General features: G+C 47.0%; 1 protein-coding gene and 1 long non-coding RNA gene across 3 annotated transcripts in view; one reads left to right on the forward strand and one right to left on the reverse strand.

The window, feature by feature from the left end:
- The first annotated feature begins 7,022 nt into the window (after positions 1-7,022).
- Positions 7,023-13,408, forward strand: LOC308590600 (histone H3.3A). Of its 2 annotated transcripts, none has more exons than XM_081200796.1 (4): positions 7,023-7,180; positions 10,747-10,905; positions 11,440-11,593; positions 12,683-13,408. In XM_081200796.1, exons 2-4 carry the CDS (start codon positions 10,778-10,780, stop codon positions 12,809-12,811), a joined length of 411 nt encoding a protein of 136 aa, XP_081056922.1. In that variant the 5' UTR covers positions 7,023-7,180; positions 10,747-10,777; the 3' UTR covers positions 12,812-13,408. The 2 variants fall into 2 exon arrangements, with proteins under 2 accessions (XP_081056922.1, XP_081056923.1); XM_081200797.1 differs by having other exon boundaries at positions 10,750-10,905.
- Positions 10,334-13,626, reverse strand: part of LOC308590683 — a 122,079-nt gene continuing 118,786 nt past the window's right edge. The window contains exon 2 of the long non-coding RNA XR_014009872.1: positions 10,334-10,590. This is a non-coding gene — a long non-coding RNA (uncharacterized lncRNA). The remainder of the gene's footprint in view (positions 10,591-13,626) is intronic.

Consider the following 13,626-nt stretch of genomic DNA (forward strand, 5'->3'; position numbering starts at 1 on the left):
TTAGCCTGGAGAAGAGGAGGTTAAGGGGTGATATGATAGCCATGTTCAAATATATAAAAGGATGTCATATAGAGGAGGGAGAAAGGTTTTCTGCTGCTCCAGAGAAGCGGACACGGAGCAATGGATCCAAACTACAAGAAAGAAGGTTCCACCTAAACATTAGGAAGAACTTCCTGACAGTAAGAGCTGTTCAACAGTGGAATTTGCTGCCAAGGAGTGTGGTGGAGTCTCCTACTTTGGAGGTCTTTAAGCAGAGGCTTGACAACCATATGTCAGGAGTGCTCTGATGGCATTTCCTGCTTGGCAGGGGGTTGGACTCGATGGCCCTTGTGGTCTATTCCAACTCTGATTCTATACAACTTCTGGAAGACATCTGAAGGCAGCCCTGTATAGGGAAGCTTTTTAAGGTTTAATGTTTTACTACGTTATTATATATGTTGGAAGCTGCCCAGAGTGGCTGGGGCAACCCAGTCAGATGGGCAGGGTACAAATAATATCATTATTTCCAGATTAATGTCTTAAGCTACCGTAGATCAAAGCTGAGCTTATATGAGTGCCATGGATGAATGGCTGCCTTGTATTCCATGCCCATTTCATCCTGTGATTGAAGTTTTGTAGTCTTCTCCCATCGCCTCACAGTGAAAGCGTAACTTCTTGTAGCCTGTATACCCTCTTCTGAAAAGAGATCCAAGTGCAAAAGTCTCCTCCAGAAGTTGATTTAGTGACTGCCCAAGACCACCATAGCGTTGTTGGGATGAATAAAACTCTGCAAATAAATACTTTTCTCTCCCACCCACCCCCCTTTAAGGCATGCGTGAAATTTGATTTCCAATCTTCATAAATGTGTGACGTCTGCTGTAATCCTCAGAAAAACATTGAATTGTATTTACAAATAGTAACATGCCCTCTTTTTCCATAGTTGGAAGAAACATTGAGAAGCATTGGAAGTAAAACCAGGAGTATGGAGTGCTGCTGGAGCAAGAGGGGCTCCAGCTTAAATTATCTAATCTTGTTTGGTATATTGAAGCTTCCCCCTGATTTTGCCAGTGCATGTTTCATCCAAAATATTTTCATTTTAAAAGGCACTAATCAGCTTGGTGCACGTTTTGGCTCACAATTTGTACCTATTACAGAATGCTTAAGGGCTAAATCTCAAGTTTAAATACTGAACAGGAGCTCTTAGGTCCCCGACTGTGATGCTTATGTGAAGCTCTGGCCTGCCGTTGCTATGCCAACAGGATGCCATCACTTGGGTACTAAGCTGCTTACAAAGCAGGAATTAAGTGGTTCCTTCAGAGCTTCGCAAAATGAAATTGCTCTTGGTTTTTGTTTTCATAACAAGAGAGCTGGGAATGGAGTTGAGGAGATGGTGGCTCTCCTCAGTTATGTAGTACCATTATGGTATGGTACTGTACGCATATGACTGTACGCATATGACTGTGTGCACCTTGCTTCTTAAAAGCAGGAAAAATCCCATTCCTAAATTGCTTAACCAAACTAAAATTCCAGGGAAGCAGGGTACTTTGTTTGAGCACTTTGACTTCCTCACAAAGAAACAGTTTCAAGTGCAGCCCTTTGTAGTGTGCTGGGGCAAGGATAAAACTATTGCCAAGAAGCGTAGGGGAATTGTGGATACCTTTTGTGGACTTTTTTTTTTTTAAAAAAATTATACTCTAATGAAATTGCAAGCAGGATTTGCAATAAAAGCTGCAGAAGAAAAATGATAATAAACATTTTGCAATAAAGATATAACGCAATAGAAAAGGTTTGAGTAAAAACACGAGGTGGGGTGGGAAGTCAATTTATGAAACAATTTAATTGTTATGAAGATTATTGTGAAAATGTTTGAAACATTTTATAAAAAATACACTGGGGAAAAAGAAATGTGGAATCTGGCCCTCCAGGTGCCGTTGAATTCCAGTTCCCATCTGTCCCAGCCAGCATGGCCAATGATTGGAAAAGATGGAAACTGTTGTCCAACAAAATCTGGAAGGCTGTAGGTTTAGTGTTCTCTGTACAGGCACGGCTGCTGTGCAGAAGGCACTGAACTTCAACAGGAAGTCATGGGATGAGAGAATGGCGTGAGGGGGCAGACTTGATAAGGCATGTGGAAAAAATTCTAGGACCCAACAAGACACAGCATGGAAATGGGAAACAAAGCATGGCATTTAGATTTAAAAGAAGTAGCTGTTATGAGAGCGCAACGGACTATATAGTTCAGGGGCGTTTCAATGGATGTGCACGGTCTTTTCACAGTGATCTGTAGAGAGCTGAGTGTCCTAAACTTGAGATGGTGGTCACGGGGGTGAAGGAGCAAGCTGTTACTAGTTATTAAATTTGTATAGCGCCCTTCATCTGTCACTCTCAGGGCAATTCATAATTTAAAATATTGACGCAAACAATCCGTACCAAACATTCTCAGTCCAACGTCAGGAACTCCAAACAAGCAAAAGCAGGAAACTACTCAGCTTTGTTGCTTATGTAAAGTTCTGTGCTGAAAACAGAGTTGCTGGGCTCATTTAGAATAGTTTGCACTGATCAATAGGGACTTAAGTGGATATCTTATGAAAATAGTGGCACTATATAATTCCATCCCTTACTACTGCTGCTGTTGGCCCACAGTGGCTTTTGATAGTTTTGGTTTTGCTCACTGTTTACAGCTAACATCCACCAGAGATCTTCCAAGTATCTGTTACACATTGAGACATTTGGCAGGGGTCCAACATTGCTCCTCTCAACCCGCAAATTAGATGAAAAATATTTGAACCAGACATTGCAAATGTTGAGGCGGAGAACTGCCTTGGGAAGTTGCCCAGTCTTTCCCCTCTTGTCTAAAAAAGAATCCTCTACACAGTAGCTAGTCCTTTTTTATAAGTTAATTTCCTTGCTCTGTGTGAAGCGTGCAACAAGTAGCAATAAATTTAAAAAGGATGTTGGCAAGGCGGAACATGTGCAGAGGAGGGGACCAAGATGATCAAGGGTCTGGAAACCAAGCCTTATGAAGAATGGTTGAATGAGCTGGGTATGTTTAGTCCGGGAAAGAGTAGACATGATAGCCATCTATCTCAAAGGCTGGAAGAGGGAACAAGCATCTTTTCTGCTGCTCCACAGGGTAGGGCCCAAATAGATGGATCCAAGTGATAAGGAGATCCCAACTAAACATCAGGGGGGAAACTTTCTGACATTAAGAGCTATTTGACAGTGGAACAGTCTCCCTTAGGTCTTTAAGCAGAGGTTAGACAGCCATTTGTCATGGATGCTTTAGCTGAGTTTCCTGCATTGCAGACAGTTGTACTAATGACCCTCAGGGTCCCTTCCAACTTTACAATTCTTTGATTCTACAGTGGTACCCCGCAAGACGAATGCCTCGCAAGACGGAAAACCCGCAAGACGAAAGGGTTTTCTGTTTTGGAGGCGCTTCGCAAGACGAATTTCCCTATGGGCTTGCTTCGCAAGACGAAAGCCCATAGGGAAATCTCCGGGGACCTGTTTTAAATTGCTGGCAGTCGGGAGCAAAGACTTTCGCCCACAGCCGGCCTTCAGAAGAGGTCCTGGACCTCTTCTGAAGGCCGGCGGGGGGCAAAAGTCTTTGCTCCCCACCCGCCTGCCTTCCCGGGACAGCGGAGACTTCTCCGCTGCCCCGGGCGATCTTAAAATGCTGGCGGGCGGGAGCGAAGCGTTCGCTGCCGACCCCCAGCATTTTAAAATCTCCCCGGGACAGCAGAGAAGTCTCTGCTGTCCCCGGCGATATTAAAATGCTGGGGGTCGGCAGCGAACGCTTCGCTCCCGACCCCCAGCATTTTAAAATCTTTGGGCGAGTGTCTGCAAGCCTCGCGCGCCCGGCAGGAGGTCCCGCCGGGTGCGCGAGGCTTGGGGCGGCAGCCTGTCACCCGAAGCAAGAGGAGCCCTTCGGAGAGCTCCCCTTGCTTTGGGCGAGTGTCTGCAAGCCTCGCACGCCCGGCAGGAGGTCCCGCCGGGTGCGCGAGGCTTGGGGCGGCAGCCTGTCACCCGAAGCACGGGGAGCCCTTCGGAGAGCTCCCCTTGCTTTGGGCGAGAAGTCTCTGCTGCCCCGGGCGATCTTAAAATGCTGGGGGTCGGGAGCGAAGCGTTCGCTTCCGACCCCCAGCATTTTAAAATCTCCCCCTGTCCCGGTGAGATTTTAAAATGCTGGGGGTCGGGAGCGAAGCGTTCGCTTCCGACCCCCAGCATTTTAAAATCTCCCCCTGTCCCGGTGAGATTTTAAAATGCTGGGGGTCGGGAGCTAAGCGTTCGCTGCTGACCCCCAGCATTTCAAAATCTCCCTGCAGCCGGGAGAGGGTCGCAGGGGGCTGCTTTAGCCCCGCGCGCGCTCTCCCAGCTGGAGAGGTGACCCGCGCCTATGGAGGCTCCTGCCATAGGCGCGCGTCACCTCTCCAGCCGGGAGAGGGTCGCCGGGGGCTGCTTTAGCCCCCCGCGCGCTCTCCCAACTGGAGAGGTGACCCGCGCCTATGGAGGCTCCTGCCATAGGCGTGCGTCACCTCTCCAGCCGGGGGAGGGTCGCAGGGGGCTGCTTTAGCCCCGCCGCGCTCTCCCAGCTGGAGAGGTGACGCGCGCCTATGGAGGCTCCTGCCATAGGCGCACGTCACCTCTCCAGCCGGGAGAGGGTCGCAGGGGGCTGCTTCTCTGCTGTCCCGGGGAGATTTTAAAATGCTGGGGGTCAGCAGCGAAGCGTTCGCTCCCGACCCCCAGCATTTTAAAATCTCCCCGGGACAGCAGAGACTTCGCTCCCGCCCGCCAGCATTTTAAAATCGCCCCGGGACAGCAGGGGCTTTTAAAATGCTGGTGGTCGGCAGCAAAGCCCTCCTGTCCCCGGAGCTTGCGGGACGGGAGGTGGGAAGAAGGGCTTTTCTTCCCACCACCAGCCTTCAGAACAGCCTTCTGAAGGCTGGGGGTGGGAAGAAAAGCCCTTGTTCCCCCCCCAGCCTTCAGAAGAAGTCGGGGGACAGACTGCCCCCGGACCTGGTCTGAAGGCGGTTTCCCTAGGAACGCATTAATTGATTTTCAATGCATTCCTATGGGAAACCGTGCATCGCAAGACGAAAAACTCGCAAGAAGAAAAAACTTGCGGAACGAATTAATTTCGTCTTGCGAGGCACCACTGTATGTGAAAAAGATGCAATCTGCTAAATGCCTGTGGACTGCTTGCAAACAGAATAACAAGAATGGAGGGGTCAGTGGGGGAAGCAGAAAGAAACGCAGATGCATTATATTTAGTATTAGCAGCAAGGGTGTAGGGTGGGGGAGCATAATGTAAATTATGTGGCTTGTTCCCACATGGTTTAATAAAAAATGTGAATTTCCCCCCGCAATAAACCAAGTCGAGACCAAAAGTGTCTAAGACCCACCGCTCTTCCCCCTCTGCTGTATATTGGACAAACAGGCCAAACCTTACGCCAAAGAATAAACGGACATAAATCTGACATCAAGAATCACAAAACAGAGAAACCAGTAGGAGAACACTTCAATCTCCCAGGACATTCTATACAAGATCTCAAAGTAGCTGTTTTACTACAAAGGAATTTCAGAAATAGACTGGAAAGAGAAGCTGCTGAATTGCAACTCATTACCAAACTTAAAACCATGGAGAGACCTGGTCTGAACAGAGACATTGGATTCTTATCTCATTATACATGACTAAGCCATTTCTCACCTTCTCACCCCTTGCCTTTTCCTGTAAGACCTATTACAGTTGTTAAGAGTCGTCAACAGGCTCATCTCAGCTATCTGCCAATCTCCCATTCCCACCACCCTTCTGAGTAATACCCCTCCCCACCTTCTCACTATATAGAAGGATCTGGCAACTTCTGTTTCAGTGTATCTGAAGAAGTGTGCATGCACACGAAAGCTCATACCAAGAACTAACTTAGTTGGTCTTTAAGGTGCTACTGGAAGGAATTTTTTTATGCTGTCAAGCAGTGAGTCCCATAGTTTTTTGGGTTTTTTTCAATGAAGTGTGTGTGCATTTAATGTAAATAATCAAGCTGCATTTTCTGTTAAGAGCCTCTTATTTCTGTAGGAATTTCCTCTTTTTATAGTTGCCTGCCAACCCATAAATAAGTGTTTGCTATGTAATTCAGTCCTATGTGTTTTTAAGCAGCTCTAAGTCCCAATGGGATTTACTCCCTAGTATACGCTCTTAGAATTGCAGCCACCCTGCCTGTTTTTATCCATGTTCACCTAAAAGCAAATCCAGTAGTTAACAAAGACTAGAACGGACAAAAGATTCAAATGGCCTGCCACCTGACCTAAAACCACAAAAGTTTGTTCCTGAGGAAACATGATGTCCAATTGCATATGGTAAGTTCACTAGTGTGCAATTTTAGTCTCTCCACATGGCACACAGAATCCATTTAGTATTCCATGGAATCTGTGGTGAGGATCCTATGGAAATCAAATTATGATTTGAGATCACGGCGACGATTGTGAACAAAAAGTGATCACCTACTCATGCTGCAACAAAAAATATTTTAAGTTGCTGTTGGCGTGATTCACATAGGCCCAATTCTGAGCAACTGCAGTTCGCATTCCTTTGATATTGTTACAGGTGTGCTGATTTTTTGTTACAAAACGCGTTGAGGCGATTATTTCAGAACCACACACGAGAGAGACTCGGTTCGACTCGCATGTAAACCGACCATTCTCCTGGAAGAATGGAGCATGGCTTGGCTGGGCGCTGCTCCATTAAAACACATTGCTTTCGGCACAATTTATAGTGTCTATAGTCTGCACCAGAGCAGCTTCTTTTAAACGACGGCTAGATATTTGTGGCGAGGGCAACCGTTGCCATATGCGAAATATGGAAGGAAACCCTGGCGTTTCATGGCTTTCTCTTTCTGGGGCTCTCCGTGCGGGAGCAGAGGCGGCGAGGGCCTCGCTGAGGCGTCGGCAAGGCGCGCAAGATGGCTCCCGAGGAGCCTCGTTCACCTCAGCCGACCCGCCGCTTCTTCCAGCCGTTCCCTCCCCCTCCCCCACCCCGCTCCAGCCCCGTTGCATGATGGTTAAATAGCCTGGCCCTGGAACCCGCCATTTTCTGTTGGGGCTGGCGGGAAAAGCGGGAAGGGAGCGGAGAGCAGCGCGAGCGCCGCCGCGGGACGACCAAACGGCACCAACGGCCGCTGAAGCGCGAGGGGTAACAGCTCAGGTAACGAAAACGCCGCGAGGGGCCGCCGGCCGAACCCCGCTCCCCGCGCGCTCTTGTCCTGTTGGGTGAGGGGAGGGAAGTAAAGGGGGGCAACTGGAAACCGAGGTCGTTTGAGGCGATGCCTTCGCTCCTTCATTTCTCTCCCCCCCCACACACACGCCAACGCTTAGACGCCAAGTCCCGCCTTCCGTCTACATCCCGCCGCCTATTGGCTGAAAGAGCGAGGGTGACGGTCGCTTCGCTGATAGGCCCGAAACCCCTGAGGGAGCTCGGGATGGGATTGGTCGGCAGCCGGTGTCAATCGCCGAGGAGCATTTTTTCCGGAGGTTCTGTGCCCTCCCCCTCCCCCTTTTGCTCTCCCGGGTTACAAACCAATTGGCCGGCCGCGCGCTGGCCAGTCGGGAAGAAAGGCTTCTGCGGCCTGCGGGTGGGGGTGGGGGGGGAGTGCTTTTATGCCACCTGACTCCGGGCAGCCAATAGGAGGAAGCGGTCTCCGCAAAGGCTCCTGGGGCGTGTAGTCCATTTGCGGTGTGGCTCATAGGTGTTCCCCAGGTGTCCTGGCCTTGTAGTCTCCCCAATGCTTCCTGTTCCCAGAGGTCACCGCAGCCCCTCCCCATGAACAAACAACCCCCCCCCCCGCTTTCCTAATGTTACTGCACGTGCTCCCCACCCCCCAGTACGGGATGTGGGGGGGCTGTGGTTACCATGGCAACTGCCTCTTCTGTTTGCCAGGACCACCTAATGACGACAGGCGGTTCCTTTTCTTTGGCCTTGCTGCTAACTCTGGTTTTTCTAAAGTTAGGTTTTACAGAATCAGTCGTGGAGACTTTGTCCATTTAGAGCGAATGGGGAACTGCCCCACCAACCTCATCCAGGCCAGGGGGTGACTGTTCCACCGTAGATCTGCTCTTATTGTCAGAAAGTTCTTCCTGATGTTTAGCTGAAATCTCCTTTCTTATTTAACTTGAAGCCATTGGTTGGCGTCCTGCCATCCAGAGCAGGAGCTAGCAAGCTTGCTTCATCTTCCATGTGGCAGCCCTTAATATATTTGAAGATGGCTTATAGAATCTCTTCTCAGTCTCTTCTGTTCCAGGATTCCTCATAAGGCTCGGTCTCCAGACACAGTATGTGTCTAGGATTTTAAAGCCGTTTGTAAGTTGTAATTGAAGGTTTTTGGTTTTTTTTGCTGGGGGTGGTGGTGGTGCGGATATAGTGCAATCCTGAGCAAGTTTACTTAGATGAATTACAGCCTTGATGAATTCCACTTTGAGCCAGGTGCAGGCTATTTTCACTGTGAGCCAGGTGCGGTGCTCTCCCACTGCTGTTCACACAATATTGTTCTCTCTCTCTCTCTCTCTCTCTCTCTCTCTCTCTCTCACACACACACACACACACACACACACACACACACACGAAGGTGAAACAGTTGGTTTGGCTAGATTCTCCACCCCTCAGGTATTTTAGAAATTAAAAAACTATAAATTTGCTTGTGCATTTTGATAGATTTTTTCACCCCAGAGAATGTAGAAGTATAAAAATAATATTGTAGCATTGGTGGTTGTTAAGGTTTTTATGTTTTGTGGTCTTAATTTATATTTGTGAGATTGCTTTACAAATACTGGAGATAGTTTAGGAAGCTCTTTGAATTCAGCATGTCTAATGTTACTTTTTATTTCTAGCAGTGAAGGTAGAGTTTTGAATCCAGAATAGAACTGAGATATGAGCAAGGAAGCATGGCTTCTACAAAACATCCACATTCTCACACCCAATAATTGTTCATTGAGGAATAATGAACGCCAGCAATGTTACAGAACCAGATTCTGATTCAGAGCCATTACTGCCATTTGATTAGTTTCTTCATACAGTGTTTCCCTCTCCAATACTGCATCCTTGCTAGTTTTTACTCTCTCCCAGAATTAGGAAGCTAGGAAGTGTTGTCTTAAGTTGTTTTCTTGCTGACTTTTTTCTGACCTTTTCCTACTGGGAAAAGTTACTGCGTCTAATAAAGTGAATTCTAACACCATGAAAGTTTCTGCCATAATAATTTTTAAGAGTTGTATCCAAGTAAGTTCCACCCAGAGTAGACTGATTAAAATTCATTATTATTATTATTATTATTATTATTATTATTATTATAGTTTATTACCCGCCCTTCACTCTCAGGTACTAGGGCAGGTTACACCAATTAAAACACAATATTAAAAACAATTTGAAACAGCTTGCAATCACATAAATAAGGTATCTAATTAATAATAAACCCATGTTAGTCGTATCCATTAATTTCATTGAGTCTACTCTTGAGTATGACTAGCAATGGCTGCAACCATAAGCCTTTAGGGTGCCACAAAATTATTGTTTTGCTGCAACAGACCTCTGGAAATTAATGCTCTGTATTAAAGTAATTCTCTGTATTAAAATATGGCACATGCATTTCTTGGGCCTTCTGGTTTTTACCGTGTAAGCCTATCTATGCATTTTCAGAAGTAAGATTGAGTTCCATGAAACTTACTTCCAAGTATAGGATTGCAGTCTTATGTTAGCTGATGCCTGCTTGATTTTTTAAAGGGGGAGGAGCAGAGGGAAAGGTCTGTGGAGCAGCATGTATGACAAAGGGTGAAACAGAGGGAATATATTGTGGAGCTGAGACACACGAATGAGATATGTTCTTTTATTAGACCCTCTTTTTGCATGTCCCCGTGTATAATGCCAGACACTGCCGACTTAAGTGATTTCTGATCAGAAGAAAAGCTACTTGTGCTCCCGGAAGGGCTTTTTCTTTCCCTGACTGAAGTAATTAATCTCTGTAGGTGCAGATACAAGTAAACAGGAGTAGTTCACTTCCTACTGTGGTGTCGGTGTAGACAGCAAGAACTACTTTACTGCTAGTGTAAAACTTTATATTTGTCCCGCACTTCATCTTTCTATGCAAGTGAACTTTAAGGCTCCTGCTCTTTCGACTGTTAAATGCAGATGGGCCTCAGATGAAATGACAAAAAAAGTAGATATAGGTAATGCATCATGTAAATATTTTAAATTTAGGACTTTATCAGGTGTTGAAATAAGTTTCCAGAGAAAGTGGGGCTCGGCATGTCATGTGTCCATCTGCAAAAGCTTCAGTTCTCTTGATGCTGTCTGCTGTACTGCCTAGATAACCAAAGTGAATTGGTTCAGGCAGCTGAATAAGGCAACTGAATTGCTTATAGAAGCTATGCATGAAAATGATGCATCAGGCTTTTGGACAAAATTGAGGAGTCATATATACAGCAGGTGGTTGTTCTGGGGTGCTGCTATGGATAACCCATTAGGTTCCTTCCAAAACCTAGCTTCTGTTATTGACAGGGTTGTGCTTTCTGGTTTTGGGGAATGTTCATTGAAAATCTAGAGGTTCCCCCCCTTTTTATGAATATATTCTATTTGTAGATGTTCTTACCATGAAATGGGGTTTGTAAACTGAGCCCAAGGCCCCAGAGTTGCTAGTGTGTAGTACCTTACAGTGCAAATTAGACACAGAGCTATCAAAAGTGTCCCTGTTTCCCCATAAACTCATCTGCACTCCATTCCCTTAGCAGGTTTCTTGCAGCTTAAGGACCACCCAGGATGGCCCGTACCAAGCAGACTGCCCGTAAATCCACTGGCGGGAAAGCTCCTCGAAAGCAGCTGGCCACCAAAGCCGCCCGGAAAAGTGCACCGTCCACTGGTGGAGTGAAGAAACCTCACCGTTACAGGTATTTGGAACAGGCACTCGATAGCAGCTCAGTTTTTTGGCCAGTACAGGGTGGGGTGGGGAGCACAGAGAAGCCAGGCAACTGCTCTCAAGCCTACAATCTGGTCAGCCCCTAGCATCAAGTAAAAGTGCTCTCCAAAGTTGTCATGGGGCTGGGGATTTGGGAAGGAGGGGTTGCTGCTCAGTTTCTGTACCCTGTTTCCCTCCATCCTCATGACTTCTGGCTGTGTTAGCCAGGTTGGAGGGAGATGACTGCTATTTCCCTATACAGTGGTACCTCTGGTTGCGAACAGGATCCGTTCTGGAGGCCCGTTCGCAACATGAAAAGAACGCAACCCGCAGCGGTGCGTTTGCACACACGCAGTTTGCAATTCACCGCTTTTGTGTATGCGCATGATGTCATTTTGCGGGTATGCGCGAGCAGCGAAACTCGGAAGTAACCCTTTCCGGTACTTCCGGGTCGCTGTGGGACGCAACCTGAAAAAACGTAACATGAAGCAAACGTAACATGAGGTATGACTGTAATTTCTCCCAGGCCTGGCACTGTGGCACTGCGAGAGATCCGGCGGTACCAGAAATCCACAGAATTGCTGATCCGCAAGTTGCCATTCCAGCGTCTGGTTCGTGAAATCGCTCAGGACTTCAAGACAGACCTGCGGTTCCAGAGTGCTGCCATCGGAGCTCTGCAGGTTTGTGCCTCGTCTCCTTGTTGCCTCTCCCTTCTTCGTCCTGAAGATTATGTCTGGTTCCAGAGGGCTGCTCCTTTCTGGGAGTTTAAAGGCCAAAAAGAAACCCTGCTTGCTTTCTGCAGCACAAGCTGTGTCACGTGCCCTCAGACTGTTCTCTTGAGCTGCTTGATATTTCTAGACACTCTCCCTCTGACACTTCCGCCGTTGTCACCTTCTAAATTCATAAGCTGCATCTAGCATCCGTTGGACATGCTAGATGTGAGCTGGAGACTTGTGCCTGAGAGAGTTGTTGTGGGGGAATGTGTTGTGCTGCTTTCTCCTGTGCTGGGGTTTGGAGAGGTGCTTTCTTCCTTTATTGCAGCTCAGTTGATAAAGAAGGAATGGGGAACCTGTGCTGATTCAGACGCTCTTGGACGCCCAGCTCCCATCAGCCAACGTGGCCAAGGATGATGGGAGTTGTAGTTCAGCAACATCTGGGGAGCCACAGGTTCTCTGCCACTGTTGAAATTTAGATGGGCTGAGGCAGGCTTGGAGAAGAGAAATGAGAAGGAGCTGTCACACCCTCCCTTCCAGTCTTCCACCACCACCTCCTCCTTTGGAGGTCATGCTTGTTCTGGCAGTGACCATCTGTGCTCGAAAGTAAGGGAGGAACAGCTGCTGCCATAGCAAGCAAGGTCCTTCCACTTCTTTAAAAAGAAGGTAAGTGTCACTGTCAAAAGATGAAACTGAGATAAGAGTGTGGCAGCGTCTCCTCCTCTTGGGAGCTTGGGGTGTGAAAAAGACGTTGTCGATATTTCTCTCCTGTTCCATCTGGCGATGCTCCCTTCTCCAGAGTTCCAAAAATTCCAAGGGAATTGAATTGCGTGTATCCCTTCAGCAGGCAGGTAATGTATGTGATCGGCCTTCTGTTGCGTGCAAGACGAAGAGCTAGCATTTTGAAATCCATGAGTATGTCAACACACAGATAATCTGTTGCAAAACCTTGCTGTGTGTGTTTTGTATCTGCCCCCCTCCCACGCTTGTGCATTTCAAAACTGCTCCCTGCAAAGCAGTTCCATTATTTTTACTTGAATCTCCTTGTCTCAATAGGAAGCCAGCGAGGCGTATCTTGTGGGTCTCTTTGAGGACACCAACCTGTGTGCCATCCATGCCAAGCGGGTCACCATCATGCCAAAAGACATACAGCTGGCTCGCCGCATCCGTGGCGAAAGGGCTTAAGTTCTCCTCCCCTCCCCCTTCTAACATTTATGCCCCTCCCCAGGCAGCCCCGCCCCTGCTTGTGCAGTGTACTTAGAATACACTCCAGGTTTTATTTTCCACCCCCCTCCTACTCCTGTTTGTAGTGGCTAGGACATGTGAGAAAATGTTAGATAATCTATTGTAGTACCTCTCCAAGATCGGGAGACTTGATTCCTATTCATCATGTACAAGCAAAAAAAAAAAATCCTTTGAAAGCTGTAAGACTTCTGGATGTTGTTTTTTGTATTATTTTTTTTCAGAATTGCAAAAAAATAATAAAAACCCAACAGGGGACACTTTTGAAATACCTGGTTTTGTACACACAACTTTAAGTAGATAATAGGCATTTCAATGATAAAGAGCTTTTGGTCTTCGGTCTGTAAAATATCTGCAAAGAACACTACACTCTTTTTCTTTGGTTAGTCTTTTTTATTTTTGTCTAGGCAAGGAGTGCTTTCTAAATCCCACCCCCCTTATTTTCCATGTGTCTTGTGTCTGTGACTCTGACCTTTGTACCAATAGGGACTACTCATCTTGAGGCAGTAAAGAAAAAATAATAAATGTTGAATGACAACATATTTGCTTCCTTAATTTTTGCTTAATGGTGGTTTGTGGAAGACCTTGCCAGATCCCACTTTCACACAAAGCGAGACAACCCTGTGGTTTGCAGTGCTGTTGGAAATTTTAAAAAGCAAAAAAGGATGGGTTGCCAGTAATTTTCATACAGCATCTCTTTGAGTGTACAGAGCACTTCACGTCCCTTGTCTTGGTAATCTCTTTGTAGGATAGGCCAT

Source organism: Podarcis bocagei (assembly GCF_964188305.1).
Source record: "Podarcis bocagei genome assembly, chromosome: 7".
NCBI classification, from domain to species: domain Eukaryota; kingdom Metazoa; phylum Chordata; class Lepidosauria; order Squamata; family Lacertidae; genus Podarcis; species Podarcis bocagei.